Raw genomic sequence first — 19,428 nt, 5'->3', positions numbered from 1 at the left:
AATGTCCACAAAATTATATCTGTGGATTCCCTGCTGTCTGAAGAGTATCTAGTTAAGAAATAATACCTGATTTAAAGAGTTGTTTCTGACCAAACTTGCTTAAAAATCAGAGCTACTAGTTTAGAATCCATGTTTGTTGAAAAAAAATTATACTTAAATACATCCTTTCCAAGAATGATACTAAGCTTACAGTAGTGTAATTTTTATATTTTCCACATGAAAACACATTCAAAGACATTGAGCTATTAAAAAAGGTGAACTACATTGCTCAGTTCTGCCCATAACTGTGCTCTGGCCATGAGAGCTAATCCCCAGGGGCCGTGGTTCCTGTTCTGCCGCAGCCGCATCACTCGTTAGGAATACTTGGCTGACCGGAGGAGAAGGGGCTGGTAGGATGAACTTAAGTGCCAGCAGGATGGGCAAAATCGTGGAAGATGAACCTAGCTGCTAGTTTCAGCATTGCAAACTCCAGATCTTCACTTCCTCCCTTCTGTCATTGGGCATTTAGAAAGTGAGCTTAAGATAATCTGCTTAATCTAGAATTGTCTCCAAAAGTATATGTTTGGAACCTTTAAGAAGTTAGCGAGTATGTTTTTCAGTCAACTAACTGAGCTATAGACCTGGCATTTAAAAAAATCTGTATTATCTTTTTTCCTGGTAATTTACTGATACGTTTTTCAAAGATTTGTTCTTAACCATCCACAAGGTAGTTTACTGGGAAAAAATAGTAATGCAGCTTGGCAGGAACTTCCAAAGACAAGCAGCTCTAAAGGCCCAATTCCATCGAGATTTGAATGAGGGTAATTTATCACCTTTATGGACAGTGTTAACTTTGGACTGTTCCAACACATAATGCACCAAATTGGAATGGGGAGATAAGAGAAACAAGGAAAAAATTTAGTTTGCTTAATGATCCATATTTTTAATAAAGCAGTTTGAAATAAGAGTTATAAAGAAATCTAGAAATTAAAATTATCTTGTTTAATGCTTCATGGTGAGATGAAGAAACTTTGTCCATTTCAGCTGGCACCTGATTTTTCTATGTTTGCTTTGAGATGGCTATTTGACAGAGAGTAGATTTTTTTAAATTATTACAAATGGCAAGCAAAAGAAGCAGGTCTACATACAGAACTGAGCGCTTGCGTGACGACTCTGCTTTGCTCGATGAATCTAACATAGCTATCCTGTAACTGTTCGGTTCTGAAGTAAAACTAGAAATAACCTGAAAAAAATCAAAGCCATTGCTTTTCTCATGAAGCCCCCTTCCTCTTTTTTTCCTGCTTGTTTTAATTTTGTGCTGTTTTGCTGCAGGCAAGTGACTCTGATCTTGTGCTTCTGGCCAGTCTCCCTCTCTCTCTCCTTGACTCTGGCTTGTGCTGGTGGATATCCTTTTCCTACTGCAACAGCACGTTCCTGTTGCTTCTCACCTCAGGATAACCAGGCCTGTTTGCTTTTGTCACCACTTTCCTTTAAGGGGAGAAATGATTTAAGCTTTACTTAAATTTAACGGTGGTCCTGGTAAGGGGAGGTTTAGGCAGTTTTGAATTTGCTTCTGATCTTTTTATTCCTCGGCTTCTCAGAAATGCTTTTGAATTATTCAGTGTGACCTTATTTTTAACATAGAAAATTTATTTCAGTCAAGAATTTTGAAAAAAGGTATTTCTCTTGATAATGTTAAATGAATACAGCATATTTACATTTTTGTAAATTCTGACAGTAGCCTTAATTGGTTATATTGTGTTATTTTAGAAATTGATCTTCTTTTGTAACTCACTAGTCATTTAGAAAGACTAAATAGCAGTTTTGTGAGTACTACCATGAAGTTTCTGATTCATGAAGTATTTGAAATTTAAAATAGGCATAAATACAAAGTTTGCCGCTTCTGTTCTTTTGCTCCACTCTGTTGTTTTTGGCATACGGTTCAGGAACAAACCTAGTGATGTGCTCCAGAAGAAGCAACTCCCATTTACAAAGAGAGCCCTGGCTTGGATCCCGGCTTCATTGCCAAGGAATCAGTGGAGAAGCCTCTTTTTGATTCTTCATTCTTGACAGTTTTGAGCTTTACCTGAACCCAGTGCTCCTGGAAAACAGCCCAGGTTAAGAAAGCCCTCACCCTTTCATGTTCCAGGAAAAGGCTTACTCCAAAGAACATAAAGGAGACATAAGTCCAATAGGACTTACATGAGACTCCCAGATGCCCCTTGTTATTAGTGACAAGGCCAGACCTGTTTCCCCACTGACCAATCGGGCCAAACTAAGCAGTCTCCTTCCCTGGACCAGACTAAGCGGTCTCCCTCCCTAGGTCCCTGAGCCTTCGTCCACCACAGCCGTCCTCAGTGGCCCCTCTTGAGAATCTGCACACCTCAGGGAAAGGGACTCCCTGAGCAGCTGGCCAGTCATGCCACCCACTTCCCCATACCTGCTTTCCAGTCTTGTTTACCCTCCCTACAAAAACAAAGCCCTATCTGGCCTGACCTGTGGGACTTTTGCAGATCTTAAGAGTTAGAAAATCCTCCCCATGGCAGTAAACCTCTGCCTGTTGCAGTAATCTCTTTCCTGACCCAAGTCCAGATTTGTTTTATTTAACATATTTCATTTTTCAATTTATACAGTGGAATTGATAGAGGACCTCCCTTCTTACTTATGGTCATTCAGAGGATAAAAAGAGAGTAGACTGGAAAGAACAAAATAAGAAACAGAGACAAAGGCACAAGCCTAAGGGCATGTCATAATGTGATCTGTAAGAGTCACTGGCCTAAGGGGGAAGAGGGCTGGTTGTTTAGTGTATATACTGCTCTGTCCTGTATTTTGGGAGCTGGGCATTGAAGGAGAACATCATAGGGTTTCTTGCCTTTTGTATTCCCCAGAATTTAGTTAGTTCAGACATTGGTAAAATGTAAAGCAAGATTTGTGATAAAATCAGTATCGTGGTCATACAAATACTGGCTAAAATAATATTTTTTGTGTTTTTACAAGAACTATATTTACCAGTACTAATTTTAGAAATGTAGTAGGAGATTCTTATTTTGTTTTTAAACTGTTACTATTTAAAATGTCTTTCCTTAACTTTTTGCACATATTTATAAGTTTGGCACAAACTATGAAGACTCTAAGACTAAGAAAGAACACAGTGAAATTTTCTTTATACAGGCACTTTACAAATACTCTGATCTTTGCTGTACTGGGTAAGCTAATTAATTTTCTTATTATAATAAATTATTTCAGTATTAAATGTTCCTTCAAAGGTGACTTCTTTGGTGTGTTTCAGCTTCTATAGTGTTTATGGTGTGGACGACCAAGACATTTAGAATTGCAAAATGTCAATCAGTAAGTATAATCTTCCTACTTGAACAGTTTTCATTTTTAATTATACTATTTTAGGAAGTTCTTTATGATGCTCTAGTATATAATTTGTGTTAGGGTTTTATTTATCTGATTAGTTAAAAGGTTGAAGTAGGCATTCATGTTAATTTGATAAAGAGCTCTTCTTAGTTTTTATTTTCTTAAAAAAAAAGTACTGATTTGGAAGATGGACTGGTTAGAAAGATTTCATTCATGTTTGTCATTGTACACTATTTGAATGGGAAATCTATCTGTGTTTATTAAAAAATTAAACATTTCATGTTTGAACTGTCCTTATAGGATTGGATGGAACGCTGGGTTGATGATGCGTTTTGGAGCTTCCTTTTTTCACTTATCCTTATTGTAATAATGTTTTTGTGGAGACCATCAGCAAACAATCAGAGGTACCTAACATAGGAAAATGGAAGTTTGGCAAGCATTTGTTGATCACTGCTCCTGTGTTCAAATAAAAGCCCATTTATTTATTATAGAAACTGAGGAAGTAGTCCTCGCTTTTAAAGGAGTACACAGTCAAGTAGGGAGACGGACATAATGCAAGACAGTGAAATAAGATTTGTATAAACTAGGAAGTCCGGGGGAAGACCGAAGAGGGATGAGGAAGCCTCCTTGAAAGGCAGCATCTTCCTCAAGGAAAGAAGCAGAACCATGAAAAGCTGAGCTGAGAAAAAATGTACATTTTCTGAGGTAGTGGCAGAAAACGTGGCATACCTTGGTGGTCATTGAGACATTTGATTTTGGTTAATACTGCTTACATTGGAGGGAAGTAAAGCTGAAAAGGAAAAGTGGGGCCAATATCAGAAGGAGCTTGAGTCGTATGTTCAGTTTGTTCCATTGGCTGCATGTGATGGGAAAGCCCATCTGCCCTCACCTCACTCCTCTTCCCCAGGGAAAGGGCTGTGAAGTTTCTTGAATGCCCTTCTAGGGAACTGAAAAGTATGTACTGTGTGTGTGTTTCTCTCTCTCTCTCTCTTTTTTTTTTAAGATTTTATTTATTTATTTGACGGAGATCACAAGTAGGCAGAGAGGCAGGCAGAGAGAGAGGAGGAAGCAGGCTCCCTACTGAGCAGAGAAGGGGTTCCAATGCGGAACTCTACCCCAGGACTCGGGGATCATGACCTGAGCCGAAGGTAGAGGCTTTAACCCACTGAGCCACCCTGGTGCCCCACTCTCCCTCTCTTTTTAAAAGTACATAGTAATTGGGACACCTGGGTGGCACACCTAGGCGTCCAACTCTTGGTTTTGACTCAGGTCATGATCTCAGGGTCATGAGATCAAACCCTGAGTCAGGTTTCAAACTCAGTGCCAAGTCTACTCTCTCCTTTGCCCCACCCCATTGTGCAAGTGTGTGCATGCGTGCATGCACGCGCGCGCACACACACACACACACTCTCTCTCTCTCTCTCTCTAATAAATAGATACATCTTTTTTGTAAAAGTATATAATAATTATGCAGAAATACATACATACGCATACACACTGCTCTTCACCTTCTTGTTTAAGATGCATCTTTTCATATCTTGTACAGATCTACCCCATTTTTTTTTTTTTTTAAGTAGGCTCCATGCCCAGTGTGGGGCTTCAGCTTATGACCCTGAAGTTGAGAGTGGCATGCTCTACTGATGGAGCCAGCCAGCTCTCCCTCGATCTCCCACATTATTTTTAATGGCTCTTTAGCATTCCATGATATAAATGTAGCCTAATTTATAGAAGCAGTCCCTACTTATTAGGCACTTTGCTTCTAGGATTACTGTTATTATCAGCAATGCTTTCTGAATATATTTTTGACCTAGCAAATGTGGCTCAGTCAGTACACTTTATTTTCACCAGTAAGATTAGCAATTTACTTTTTGTTAGGAGTTAAGTTTACAAGTAGTAGGCAGGGAGGGTAAACCTGACAGGGAGAAAAAATGTAGAGCGTGAAGTTCCCTTCCCTGAACATTGAAGATCTGCTTTCCAGAAAGATCTTACCAGTTACACTTTCACCCGCAGGGCTTGGAGCTCCAGCTTCACTGTTGCATTGCTAATAATCTTTCCTAATTTGAGAGTAAAAATAGTTAAATATTCATTATTTGAGTTTATAAGAAATTTTAAAAATGTAAATATTTTTGTATGTAATGATGCTTTTAGATATCAACTGAAAAACCGAACAGGTTTAAATGTACTAGTAAAACTACTCCTTGTTTCTGATGTAGATATGCCTTCATGCCGTTAATCGATGATTCTGATGATGAAATTGAAGAATTTATGGTACCATCTGAAAATTTAAGTAAGTGACATGTTTTCTTATTAAATGACCGTTGTGTTGTACCTTTACTTATGATGCAAAGTCAGATACATTTTTTTTTCCTATTAAAATAATCTTAAAAATATATCTGCCCAAAGCCCTTTTATGGTAGATAGCCACAAAAGGAAGTCAGTAATAAAATTTTCATGATCATTAATGTAGTTTGAATGTTTGTTACCTGTTTGCTTTTAAAGTCTAAATATTAAAGTAGGTATACTGTTCCACACTAGTAATTTAGATTACATTTTGCTTAGCTCCTAATAATCTTCTTCTTAATGAGGATTGCTAAATTTTCTTGAATCATCTCTTCTTGCTTTTCAGAATTATAGATATCTGTTCATTCCCATAGCATTTCTAATTACAGTTTTAGTGCTGTTTTCATCTTTCAATTAATTTCTACATAGCACTTTATAATTTTATTTTATTAAAATTTTATTTATTTATTTGGCAGAAAGAAATCACAAGTAGGCAGAGAGGCAAGCGGGGTCGGGGGGAGGCAGGAGAGCCTGATGCGGGACTCGATCCTGGGACCCTGGGATCATGACCTGAGCTGAAGGCAGAGGCTGTAACCCACTAAGCCACCCAGGCACCCCTCATTATATTAATTTTACCATAGTACTTGAAACATTTGTTAAGGCAACATCAATACATAATTCAGTTGCTGAGAATAAGTAAGTGTAGAGCTATAATGTGTTTATGAATTGTAACTCTCAATATTATTAAGCAGTCAGTACCACAATCTGATGAGTAGAATCAGTGCAATCCCAATCATAATTCTAACTGACCTTAAAAAAAAAAACAAAAAGTGGTTAATGTGTTATGGTTAATGTTAAAAAACAGTTAATGTTAAAAATAATGGTTAATTATTTTTTTTAAGATTTTATTTATTTGAGGTGCCTGGGTAGCTCAGTGGGTTAAAGCCTTTGCCTTCAGCTCAGGTCATGATCCCAGGGTCCTGGGATCGAGCCCCACATGAGGCTCTCTGCCTGGTGGGGAGCCTGCTTCCTCCTCTGCTTCTCTGCCTACTTGTGGTCTCTGTCTGTCAAATAAATAAATAAAATCTTTAAAAAAAAAAAAAAGATTTTATTTATTTATTTTAGAGAAAATTTTTTTTCAAATTTATTTTAGAAAGGAAGACTGAGAGAGCATGGGGGTGGGGCAGAGGGAGAAAAGAATGTTAAGCAGGCACCCCACTGAGCATGGAGCGTGACATGGGGCTTGATCCCAGGACCCTGAGATCATGCATGGCCTGAGCTAAAATCAAGAGTCAGATGCTCAACTGACTGTGGCATCCAGGCGCCCCAGTTAATCTGATTTTAAAATATGTATGAAAAAGAAGAGGACCTAGAAGAACCCGAACATTCTTGTAATTACAACATGGGCAAATCTTGAAAACATTATACTAAGTGAAAGAAGCCAATCCTACAGATCACAAATTGTATGATTCCAGTTAAATGATAAGTCCATAAAAGGTAAATCCATAGAGGGGCGCCTGGGTGGCTCAGTAGGTTAAGCTTCTGCCTTCGGCTCACATCATAGTCTCAAGGTCCTGGAATCAACCTCCACATTGGGCTCTGCTTGGTGGAGAGCCTGCTCCCCCTCCACCGCCCCCCTCCCTCGCACCTGCCTCTCTGCCTGCTTTTGATCTCTCTTTCTGTAAAATATATAAATAAAATGTTTTAAAAAATAAAAGAAACATTATTAAAAAAAAAAAAAAAAAGGTAAATCCATAGTGACAGATTAATAGACATGTGGTTTCTTTTTAGGGTAATGAAAATCCTTTTTTTTTGTTTCTTTCTTTCTTTTAAGATTTTATTTATTGGGGCACCTGGGTGGCTCAGTGGGTCAAGTCTGCCTTTGGCTTAGATTATGACCTAAGGATTATGGGATCGAGCTACTCAGTAGGAAGCCTGCTTCTCCCTCTCCTTCTGCCTGCTTCTCCCCACTTCTTGGGCTTTCTTTCATTCTCTGTCAAATAAAGAAAAAATCTTTTTAAAAAGGTACCATTTAAAGATTATTTATTTGTCAGTAAGAGAGAGCAGGAGCGAGGGGAGAAGCAGAGGGAGAGGCAAAGGGAGAAGCAGTCTCCCCTCTGAGCAAGGAGCCCGATGTGGGACTCGATCCTAGGACCCTGGGGTCATGCATGACCTGAGGAGAAGGCAGATGCATAACTGACTGAGCCACCTAGGCATCCAGAAAATCTTCTGAAATTAGTGGTGATGGTTGTCCTGAAATCTACCGAATTGTACACTTCAAGATGGTGCATTTTATAGTGTGGAAATTCTATCTAAATAAATAAAATTAATAGACTTATAGTAATTTCAAGACTTAAAAAAATTTCAAGTTCTACTGATCAAGATAGTGTGATATTGGCAGAAGGATGGAGAAACACAGTAGTGTTTCAAAATAGAGTTCAGGGGCACCTGGGTGGCTCAGTCATTAAGCTTCTGCCTTTGGCTCAGGTCATGATCCCAGGGTCCTGGGATCGAGCCCTGCATCAGGCTCCCTGTTCAGTGGAGAGCCTGCCTCTCTCTCACCCACTCCCCCTGCTTGTGTTCCCTCTCTGTCAAATAAATAAATAAAATCTTAAAAAAATAAAAAAGTCCAGAGATAAATCCACAAGTATATGGTCAGTTGATACTGTTGTTGTTACTCTGTTAATAACATTCTGAAGAATGTACTTTTATAAGTAGCCAATTGATTTCACATAGTAGGTTTCTAAAGGTTTTATTTTTTAAAAGGAATGCAACAAAGGCACCTGGGGGACCCAGTTGGTTAAAAGTCCTGGTCTTGGTTTTAGCTCAGGTCATAATCTTAGGCTTGTGGGATCCAGCCCCAGATCAAGCTCCTGCTAGGTGTGGAGCCTGCTTGGGATTCTCTCTCCCTCCCTCCCTCCCTCTCTGCCCTTCCCCCCTCTATAAATAAATAAATAAATATTTATAAATATGAATAATAAAATGAATTAATAGTTAAAGTAGCTCCAAACTGGAAACTTCATTCACCAACTAATCTTTACAAGAGAACCAGGATGTTCTATGAGGACAGAATAGTACTGTCAGCAAATCTAGTTGTTGGAACAACTAGATGAAAACATGGAGGAAAATTCACCTAGAATCCTTACACAGATATCACATAATAATTAATCAGGATGGACCACACACCTAGATGTGAGAACTTAAAACTATAACTCTTCTGTGGGCACCTGGGTGGCTCAGGCAGTTAAATGTCTGACTCTTGATTTTGGCTCAGGTCATGATCTCAGGGTTGTGAGATTGGGCCCCATGTTGGGCTCTGCGCTGGGTATGGAACGTGCTTAGGATTCTCTCTCTCCTCCTTTGCCCCTCCCCCCCCAAAAAAACTATTAACTCTTCTGAAAGAAAACAAAGTATCTTAATAACCTTAGGACATAAGGAGTTACCATACAATTTAAAAAACTAATAAATTGACTTTACAGAAATTAAAATACTCATCCAGAGAAACAAGAAAACAAAGGGACTTAAATAAAAAATTCTTAGACTTAAATAAAAAATTAGACTTAGACTTAAATAAAAAATTCTCTGTACATATATCCGAGAAAAGACTTGTATCCAAAATATAAGTAAAATTCCTATCAATCAATAAAATATAACTCAATTTGTAAAAACAAAAAAATACTTGACACTTCACCAAAGAAGACAAAGGAATGACCAATAAGCATGTGAAAAGGTGCTCGGTATAATTGGTTATCAGGGAAACACAAATTAAAACCAGAGTGAGATACCACCACATACCCACTAGAATGATTAAAAGACTGACAGCATGAACTGTTGGAGAGGATGTGGAACAGCTAGATCACTCAGACACTACTGGAAGGAATGTAAAGTACTAAGACTTCTTTAAAAAACAATTTGGTTCTAAAAATAAAAAAAAAAAAATTGGTTCTTATAAAGAACCAATTTGGTTCTTAAACCTATGTCTACCATACAACCCAGTCATTCTTTTTTTTTTTTTTTTAAGACTTTATTTATTTATTTATTTATTTGAGAGAGAGAGCATGAGAGGAGAGAGGTCATTCGGAGAAGCAGACTCCCCGCTGAGCAGGGAGCCCGATGTGGGACTCTATCCCAGGACTCCAGGATCATGACCTGAGCCGAAGGCAGTTGCCCAACCAACTGAGCCACCCACATGCCCCCAACCCAGCCATTCTACGCCAAGCTATTTACCTAGAAAAAATTATAGAAGTGAAAGCAATATTCATAGAAAGATACTGATATACACCATTATTTTCCAGCAGGTTTATTCTTAATAGTTCAAAACTGGATATAGCCCAGTGTCCATCAATAGTTGAATAGATAAAGTATTTGTGGTGTACCCACACAATGTGGCCCACACAATAGATAAAGTAGCCCACACAGTGGGCTGCTGTTCCATCTCAGAAGTAACCAACACTGCAACATAAATCTCAAAACCTTTATGTTGAGTGAAAGTAGGCAAATCCAAAAGAATACTGAGCCCCTGGATTATGGTTCTATATGTGAAGTTCCAGAACAGGCAGAACTAAACTGTGGTGATTATGTAAATCAGAACAATGATTGCTTCTGGTAGGATTAGGATTGACCAGAAAGGAATTTAAAAACCTTCTGTAATGTTGGAATGTTAAAGGTCTCACCCAAGATGGTAGTTGCACAAGTGTATATACTTGTAAAATCTCCTAGACTATACACTTAAAATTTGTGTATTTTATTATCTGTATTGCACCTTAATTTAAAAAATCAGTGTGTTGCCCCACTGAGAGAATAGATCTCAAATGTTGGGATTTTAAATGCCCTCCATGGAGGGGCGCCTGGGTGGCTCAGACGTTGAGTGTTTGCCTTTGGCTCGGGTCATGATCCCGGGGTCCTGGGATCGGACGGACCCCGCATCGGGCTCCCTGCTTGGCGGTAAGCCTGCTTCTCCCTCTCCCGCTCCCCCTGCTTGTGTTCCCTCTCTCGCTGTGTCTCTCTGTCAAACAAATAAAATATTTTTTTAAAAAATGCCCCCTTGGAGGGGCACCTGGGTGGCTCAGTGGGTTAAGCTGCTGCCTTCGGCTCAGGTAATGATCTTAGGGTCCTGGGATCGAGTCTCACATCAACTCTCTGCTCAGCAGGGAGCCTGTGTCCCCCCCCCCTCTCTGCCTGCCTCTCTGTCTACTTGTGATCTCTCTCTGTCAAATAAATAAATAAAATCTTTTTAAAAAAATGCCCCCATGGAAACATTTTTTGATCGAGGAGTCTCATTTTCATTCATTATAGCACTTCATGATTATAATATACCAACTGACCTTGTTTATGGAGAAACACAATTTGAAAATTATTTTAATAATTAAGATGAATACTTATGGGGCATAAATTACGTGTCAGGCACCTTGTATCACTAACTTGTTTAATGCTCATCAGAACCCTATGGGTAGAGATCAGTATTATCTCATTGTGTTGCTGGGGACACTGAGCCACAAAAAGTTAACTGTTTTGCCCAGGGTTGCATAGGGAGAGCCAGAATCCTAGGTGGGGCAGTCTGCTTCCAGGACTCATGCTCTTAACCTCTGCTCTGAAACTGCTGCAGAAAGGAGAGCCTGGGTCATACAGGAAGAAAGAAAATCCCCTTCCCTATTTTATTTTGACCATAGGTACATTCCAAAATGTACACCTCAGAGAAGTGAAGGCATAGCCAAAGATGTTTTATTATTAAATATGATACTGCAAATTCTACAGGTTTTTATTTTTATTTTATTTTTTTTAAGATTTTCTTTATTTATTCATGAGAGAGATTGGCAGGGGCAGAGGGAAGAGCAGACTCCCCAGAGAGCAGGGAGCCTGATACAGGACTTGATCCCAGGATCTCCGGATCGCAACCTGAGCCTGAAGGCAGATGCTTAACCGACTGAGACACCCAGGCACCTCATCTATAGATTTTTTAAATCCATAAATTTTAAAATGTATCGGAACTATCTAAGGAAATATGCATTTATGTTTGCTTGTATATTTAAATTCCTCTAAAACCAAAATTCTAAACTAGCATCTTGAAAACCTCGTTGTTATTGAAACATTTGTGAAATCTATTAATTTTTGCCATTCCTCTTATATTTCCAAGTTGTATGTTAAAGCCAGCACCCTGCCTGAAGCTTCCAGTATTAACCCTTCTTTAGATATATGCATATATGAATAATTAGATATATATACATCTCTCTATAAAAACATATCTTTGTTGGGTTATTAAATGTGAGATTATGAAAGAAAATAACATTTTCCAATTTATATATTTCTCTCCATAATGTTTCTCATTATAGCTGAAGGAATAAAATTAAGAGTCTCAAAAACGGTTTCCAACGGAACAGCTAAACCTGCTACTTCTGATAATTTTGTGAGTATAAGATACTTTAACAGAGTCTGTGTCACATTCTCTGACTGTCAGGAAAACTTTTTCAACTAAGATTTTTTGCGTGACATTCGGTGTTACCGAGCAGCAACACTAGTTAAGCCTGCTGGCCGTTACTGCTGGTAGATACCTGCTGCCGGGGCCATTCTCCGACCAGCTGCACGGGCGTCGCTGGGAGCCTGTTCAACTCGTGGGCTCAGGCCCACCGCAGACCAACTGAGTCTGAATCTGCTTCTTCACAGGATTCCAGAGATGACTCACATGCACACTAAAGATGGAGAAGCTTTGACATAGTGGAAGCTTGTGTTAATTTTTCAACATTTTTAAAGTGATTTTTGAAGCCATTTCAGATAACATCTGCTATCTGTTAGGAAAGGACTTTATGTATTGCCTGTGCAGTTAACAAAATTAGCATTTGTTATAGAACTGTGGAAGCTTGCAGAAAATGGTCAAATAGAGAGTAGAGATAAGTTTTTAAAAATATTTTATGCATATTAATTAGGCAGTGGGAGTGCCTTTCATATAGTTTTATATTCTGCTTTCTTACAATTATATATGTTGTGATCAACAGATTATGAAATTTATGTATGCTTATAAATTCTGACAGTATAGATGACCCAGGAGTACAGTTTGATCTGTTGGTTTTGGTAAATTTTTTCATTTTTATTTTTGATAATAATTTTTTAAAATGTGTTTTTTAAGTAGTTTTATAATGATTTAAACTTTTTAAAAATTACAGCAGTTTTAATTATCTGGTGTTAGAGCTATTAAAGTTTAAATTCATTAAGATATTTTTTCCTTTTGGGATGCCAGGGTGGCTCAGTTGTTGGGCATCTGCCATTGGCTTGGGTTTGTGATCCCGGAGTCCTGGGTTTGGGTCTCGCTTCGGGCTCCCTGCCCAGCAGGAAGCCTTCTTCTCCCACTCCCTCTGTTTGTGTTCCCTCTCTCACTGTGTCTCTCTCTGTCAAAATGAATAGAATCTTTAAAAAAAAAAAAAAGGTATTTTCCTTTTATTTTAGAGATATATATCAGTTTATTTTATTTTATTTTTTAAAGATTTTATTAATTTATTTGACAGAGAGAGAGGGATCGCAAGTAGGGGAAGGAGCAGAGGAAGAAACAGACTCCCCACTGAGCAGAGAGCCTAGTGTGGGACTCGATCTCAGGTCCCTGGGATCATGACGGGAGCTGAATGAAGGCTGACATAATTGACTGAGCCACCCAGGCATCCCTGTCTCACTTTATTTTACCATGCTTGCAAGCACATCGAGAGAATACTTTTTCATTTCACTAAATTAAGGGAGTCAGCTCTTAATCAGAAGCCTTATCTCAAGACTTATTTCTACTTGAGACTCACTCAGAGAATTGGGGTTCCTATTAATACTGGCTCAGCTGCCTTGTTTCTCTCCTAGGTGAGCAAGATGTGATTAATACTAGAACCAGAGTATTCCATGTAGCCAAATCACAAAGAAACATTTTGATTTATTTAATATACCTTTTATTTTTCTTTCTCCCTGTGAGATAACCATAATTAAGTCTCTGTTAAGAAACAGATACCCTGACCGACCTGCTTTTCTTTTCTTGTCTCCTGCAGAGAGATGAGCATAAATAGAAGTGACAGAAATAAATAGGCTTTTGTAAATTTAGTAATAAGCAACTACTTGATTTTTAACAACGACTTCAGAGGAGCAGTCATCACTAGGTGCTTGTCATTTCGTATTCCAGTTGCACCATCTCTTGGATCGGGTGTAACAATACCACATTTGGCTGTTGGGAGCTCTTGAACTCAGTCATTCCTGAGAACTATAGAGAGTTGGTTCAGAATTCAACTTACTGAAATTTGCCCCAGACAGTACAAAATTCCAGTTTGCTTTTGCAAACCAAACTGTCATGTTTTCCTTTCGAAAGATTATAAACTCATGATATAAAAACTTGAACAAATTAGGAGGCATAATGAATGCTAGGAGTAAAAAAACAATAAAAATCAGTATTCTTGCTTTTTCTGTCTTATAAATCAACTGTGTTTCTGCTATGGTTTTTCAGGACAAAGAAATAAAACCTGTGAATCTAATGAAAACCAAGAAGTATGAAATTCTGAAATCCAGAATTTTTGTTTCTTTGCCTGTTTAAGAAAATACTGGCATAATTTCTGTGTGGCATGCATGCCAACTTCTTAGGAGATGTGGAAATGAAAAGGATTGTGCATTTGAATTTAAATGCTTAAATTTATATACATTATACCTTAAAATTCTACTTTCAGGGATTCTAAGCAAATGCTAATATATAAATATTTATTTCTACAGGATGAAGATTTGAAGTGGGTAGAAGAAAATATTCCCTCCTCATTCACAGATGTGTAAATATCCTCTGTTAAAGTTTGACTCTAAACTTTAGGATATCGTATAAAGAGATAATTCTCATACTTTGTTATGTGCTTTTCAAATATCATACCTCTCTATATTTTTATAAGCCCCCACCACTACTGAATGACCGGTTTCATGTCATGTTTGTTGGTGAACTGAGGTGTTTATTTCCATTGGCTCTGTCCCTCCAGATTTGTAGATCACAGACTATGCCTATACCTGGCTTTAGTATGTACACTGGCCTTTTAACGACATTGTTGTCTGTTTTTGTTTTGTTTCAGAGCTCTTCCAGTGTTAGTGGATTCAGACGAGGTAAAACATTTTTTGCGTATTTTCTTGGTCCTGTTATTTTCACAAAGTACAAGTGTATTTCAGAAAGAAATTCTGGAACTTTATAAAATGATGATAAATTCAGCAGGTTGGCAGACTGCACTGATTTGTCAGTAAAGTGTAAAGGAGCTCGAGCCTCATTTAAAACAGGAGAAAGATAAGCGCTTGTTGGTATGAAGGAAAGGAGAATTACAAGATTTCGAGTCTATGATTTTCTAACTTCTTGTATGTTTTTAAGAGTTTAGAATACTTTAAGATGGCAGTTTGTCTAAATTAATCTATACTTAACATATTTTGGGGGATATTAGAGTTTCTGTCTCATATTCATTTATTAACCTGGAGATTTGAATAGAAGATGTGGATTTGGCAAGGTTTGGGGGAGAAAAATGAGTTACAGATCATCTGGACATTGGAGTGTGGCCCACAATGGGAAGAAGTCTGAATTATAAGAATTAAAGGGTGGATGTGGGGAATAGGGGCTTACAGGAAGGAATTGTAGAGACCAGGAGTGGTAGCCTAGGCGTGATTTAGGTGGTGGCCAGGAGAGCAGGAGAGAACCCGCAGCTTTGTTGACAGAAGGGAAGGGCGGTGACCAGCCGCAGCAGGCTGATCTGACGGTAGGCGGCAAGTTTTGAGGAGGCTGTAGTAGACACGCACGTGGCTGCAAAGGAGTTGAACTTGAGGATTTAGAACTCTACAGAAAGACACGCCCTGGAGAATTGCTTTTAAAAGGGCACTTAGAGGATTCATATGATAAGTAATTTTGTAATTTCAAAATACATGAATTGTGTAAAGTGAGGCAGATCCCCGGAGGAACTCGGCCTCGGAGATCCATGTTAGCCCCATCCCTACGTCTCCCTGCTAATTCTAAACTCAAGACGTTTCCCAGCTGGCAGGCTGTTCAGGTTTTCTGAACTTGCCAACGGATATCGAGCATACATCACTAGACGTGTGTATTATCTGGTGTTTATTTTCTGTATCTAATATTTTTGTGTGTGCCAGTGACTCTACTTAGTCCCCCACAAAATCGTGACCATTGAAAGATTAGAGAATTGTTATGTTCTGAAAGGAGCATTAACATTTGCAAGTATATCATCTTTTGTTGTTGTTGTTGTTGTTTTTTAAGGAAATCATGACCAGATCTGAAATGGCAGAAAAAATGTTCTCGTCAGAAAAGATAATGTGATTGAAACCCATAGAAGTGACACATAGTTAATGGTGAAGGCCTTCCTCAAGACTGAAAGCGGGCTTTGTTTTGATGGAGTGCAACAAGGTTTCATTGCATTATCTTGGAAATCTGTGTATTACAACTAAGAATTCAGGTGGTATGAGGGTTCTACGACCATTTTAAGCTGCTCTGGAATGTCGGCTTCATGTCCATCAAATTGCCTGGATTTGGAAATAATGTAAGAAAAGTATTATGATTAAAAAAATATGCCCAAATCCCCTTAGCTGAGTGGTAATAGGGACGTGGGTTTGGATTTTCTCTTTTCTCTGGAAAATATGACGATTCCAGGCTTAAAAATATTTTTTACATAAACACTCCTACTGTTCTTCATTAACCTTTGAGGTAGATGATGTGATTCTTCTGTAGTAAAGCAGCATCTCCATCTCTTGGGTGTATAGTTACTAGATGCAATAATAATTTTCTTTGACTTTTATACTGGAGTGATTTGAAATTAAGTACAATTTGGTTAGCCTTAGAACATGAGCATGTTTATATGGTTAGCTTTGGTGTGTGTGTGTACGTATACATACGGGTCCACACAAAGTCCTTGTTTGTGAATATCACCATGCACACCAAATCAGAATTGGGTCCTCTCTGAGCTCAGGGGAACACAAGTACACAGGTAAGAGGTCTTGATGATCACTTCCAAGGATTTGCTCTGTCGTTGTGTCCTCAGGCCATATGTGCACGTGCTGCTGCGGAGTCTGTCTGGGGCAGGTGCTAGACATGTGGCCATATCGCAGTTCCTCTCTGGCAAGCTGGGGGCTCACTACCAGTGACCCTTGTAGATGCTAGAACACTCTTTACATAATCTTGGTTTATTCGGTTTCATAATGAAACATGTATTTACCTGCACAGTATGTCACTATTAATCTTGTAATAATTCCTTAACCTTTAATCACGTTTTATACATCACTTTGTTACATTATGTATGTAATATATGATTTGAGAATTTTTTGTTTTAATATTTTTTTAACTGCAGAACATTCTAAACTTGAAAAGTAGTTGAATGTAGAATGTTGGAAATGTGAATGTTTTGCTGCTTTCATGACCAAAGATACAGGGCTAGTGGACATTTAGAATAGGAATAAAAGTTAGAATCTTGTAGCTCTTTTTTGAATCAAGAATGACTTCAGAGAATTTTGATTGAGAAGCATTTAAAGTCTTAACCAGTACAAACATTTAAGTATAACTGTTAATTTATTTTCATTGTGAAGCTACAAAACAGAAGTTTTTCTTTCAAACCTGCCTTTTCGATTTATTTCTCATTTACTCATGTAATAGGAGTTAGCAAAAAAAAAAAATAATAAATCTAGCAATAACGTGTCTTGAAAGATACTTTCAAATTTATTTTCAGTAGGGAACATTGAGCGGTTTGGGGCATCCTTCCTAGGAAAAGAATGTCAGTTAAGGTGGGGTCTATTCTGGTTTTGGTGTATTTCACCCTGGGCCCAGTTGTTGCAGAACTGGAGGTGACCCTGCCTTCTCATTCCCAACATTTTTCTCTACTACTACCCGGATTTTGAAGCAGACCCCCAACTCGTCATGGCTCCAGCTGAAGTTTGAAATATAAGGTCCTGGGCTTCTAGACTGTAGGAGCTGCAGATGTAGTGGGGCAGACATGGGGAGGGTCAATGGTGAGCCTATAGAAACATCTCTTTCCGCAGGGAAAGATAAAGGATGTGATGTGTGTAGCTCACCTCCAGGCTGAAATGCAGACTTTTCTCATCTTCCAGAGTAAGCAGGATTCCCTTCTGATAACCTTGTCAGAAATGTTGTTTTTCAAAGGGCATGTATGGTATCTGTCACTTTCAGTGATGATTGTATCGTCAGTTGATGTCTCTTGACCTGAACTGAGTATGCCTGTGGAAGGTCCTCTTAGCCCCCTCACAGAAATAAGAGGGGGTGTCCTTGGGCTATAGCTGTCCTTCCTCTGAAGGTCACTGGGGAAAAGGAATACCAACCCCAGCTGTTGCACGAAGTGTCCAGAAACTGGTCCTTAGAGCTTTTGAGTTTATCAGATCAGTTTGTTCTTGGGTTGCCATCAAGATGGGTCTCAATATAAATGAAGGAATTTGAGTAGAGTCCAGTTTTATGTGTTTCTAGAGAAAATGCTCAAGTGTTCTTATGCAAGTCATGTTAGATTTATATGATGTGTGAAATCTGCTTACAAGGAAATTTTCATGATTTGTGTTAGATTAGCATTTAATTGTCTGCTTTAAAGGATACTTAATTTATTTCAAAAATAAGGAAAAATAGAGGAATCAGTGTGAATTTTTTAAGACTGAGAGATGATGATCCTTTACTTTTCCTGTAAAGAAGATAATTTTTAAATCTTTCATATCCTGTAGAGAAAACCAACTTTTCCTCTGTGATATAGTACATTATGTTTGCACTACTATAATGTCAAGACTGAAAGTATAAAAAATGTACATATAAGATTAATTTTTATATCTTTTTTTTTAAAGGGGTTTGAGGTGCCTGCCTGGCTCATTCAGTAAAACATACAACTCTTGATCTTGGGATCATGAGTTCAAGCCCCACGTTAGGGGTAGAGTTTACTTTAAAAATAAATAAAAGGGGTTGAGTCTATTGCACTAAGCTCTACATGACTAATTTAAAGTGGAGAGATGTTGTGCTAGATTTAAAAAAATAACTAGTTTTCTTAATGTGTCTTTGTATGATCAACAGCATGCCATAAGCAATACAAAACACCAAGCCTTATACTTACAAGAAAAAAGGTTAACATACTGGTAAAGTTCTAAACATATCAAATGTACATAAGTGACAAAGGTAGGATTTTAAGGAAATGTCAGTATATAGAGAAGCTCAGTACTGCATTAAGGAACTCTTTAGAGCTAGGAAAGTATTCCTGTGTTTGAGGAGAAAATTTAGGGGTTTGAGAAGTTATATTTTTCTATTTAAAAGGGTTAAATTATTGCATAATTTGGAAAAGGTTGCTTTGAATGTAGGACAAAACTGTTTCAAAGATTTTTGTTTGAAAAGTTTATGTATTTTTGTGCCTTAATATTTGTTCTGACTTTTAATAAAATGCTTTCTGAAATTCTGGGTGATTGATTCTAGTATTCTGTTAGTGCTAGATTATGTGAAGCTGCAGGAAATGTAGGCCCAAATAGATGCCAGGCTTTAAACAAAAGTCTTAAGACAGGAGACGCACTAATTAACAAATACGGAAAACTGTTCAACCTCAGTAGTGAGCAAAGAAATGCAAAATATGGGGCGCCTGGGTAGCCTCAGGGGGCTAAGTGTCCAGCTCTTGGTTTTGGCTCAGGTCATGACCTCAGGGTCCTGAGATCAAGCCTGTGTTGGGCTTTGCACTCACTCAGCAGGGAGTCTGCTTGAGAGTCGCTCTCCCTCTCCTTCTGTGCACTCTCTCTGCCCCAATAAATAAATAGGGGTGGCTGGGTGACTCACTTGCTTATGCATCTGTCTTCAGCTCAGGTCAT

At 38.3% G+C, this 19,428-nt stretch overlaps 1 protein-coding gene across 2 annotated transcripts in view; it reads left to right on the top strand.

The window, feature by feature from the left end:
- TMEM87B (transmembrane protein 87B) overlaps window positions 1-19,025 on the top strand; it is a 52,160-nt gene extending 33,135 nt beyond the window's left edge. The window contains exons 11-19 of one of the 2 annotated variants that reach the window (XM_004770991.3): window positions 1,312-1,383; window positions 3,077-3,185; window positions 3,269-3,327; window positions 3,643-3,746; window positions 5,556-5,629; window positions 11,952-12,025; window positions 14,344-14,396; window positions 14,685-14,715; window positions 15,860-19,025. In XM_004770991.3, the coding sequence (XP_004771048.1) occupies window positions 1,312-1,383; window positions 3,077-3,185; window positions 3,269-3,327; window positions 3,643-3,746; window positions 5,556-5,629; window positions 11,952-12,025; window positions 14,344-14,396; window positions 14,685-14,715; window positions 15,860-15,919 (636 nt within the window). In that variant the 3' untranslated portion in view covers window positions 15,920-19,025. The remainder of the gene's footprint in view (window positions 1-1,311; window positions 1,384-3,076; window positions 3,186-3,268; window positions 3,328-3,642; window positions 3,747-5,555; window positions 5,630-11,951; window positions 12,026-14,343; window positions 14,397-14,684; window positions 14,716-15,859) is intronic. The other variant, XM_004770990.3, reaches the window with a different exon arrangement.
- Window positions 19,026-19,428: the final 403 nt, after the last annotated feature.

Source organism: Mustela putorius, unplaced genomic scaffold (assembly GCF_011764305.1).
Source record: "Mustela putorius furo isolate JIRA1106 unplaced genomic scaffold, ASM1176430v1.1 tig00000281_pilon_pilon_pilon, whole genome shotgun sequence".
Classification (NCBI taxonomy): Eukaryota; Metazoa; Chordata; class Mammalia; order Carnivora; family Mustelidae; genus Mustela; species Mustela putorius.
This window is presented reverse-complemented; position numbering and strand designations above follow the sequence as displayed.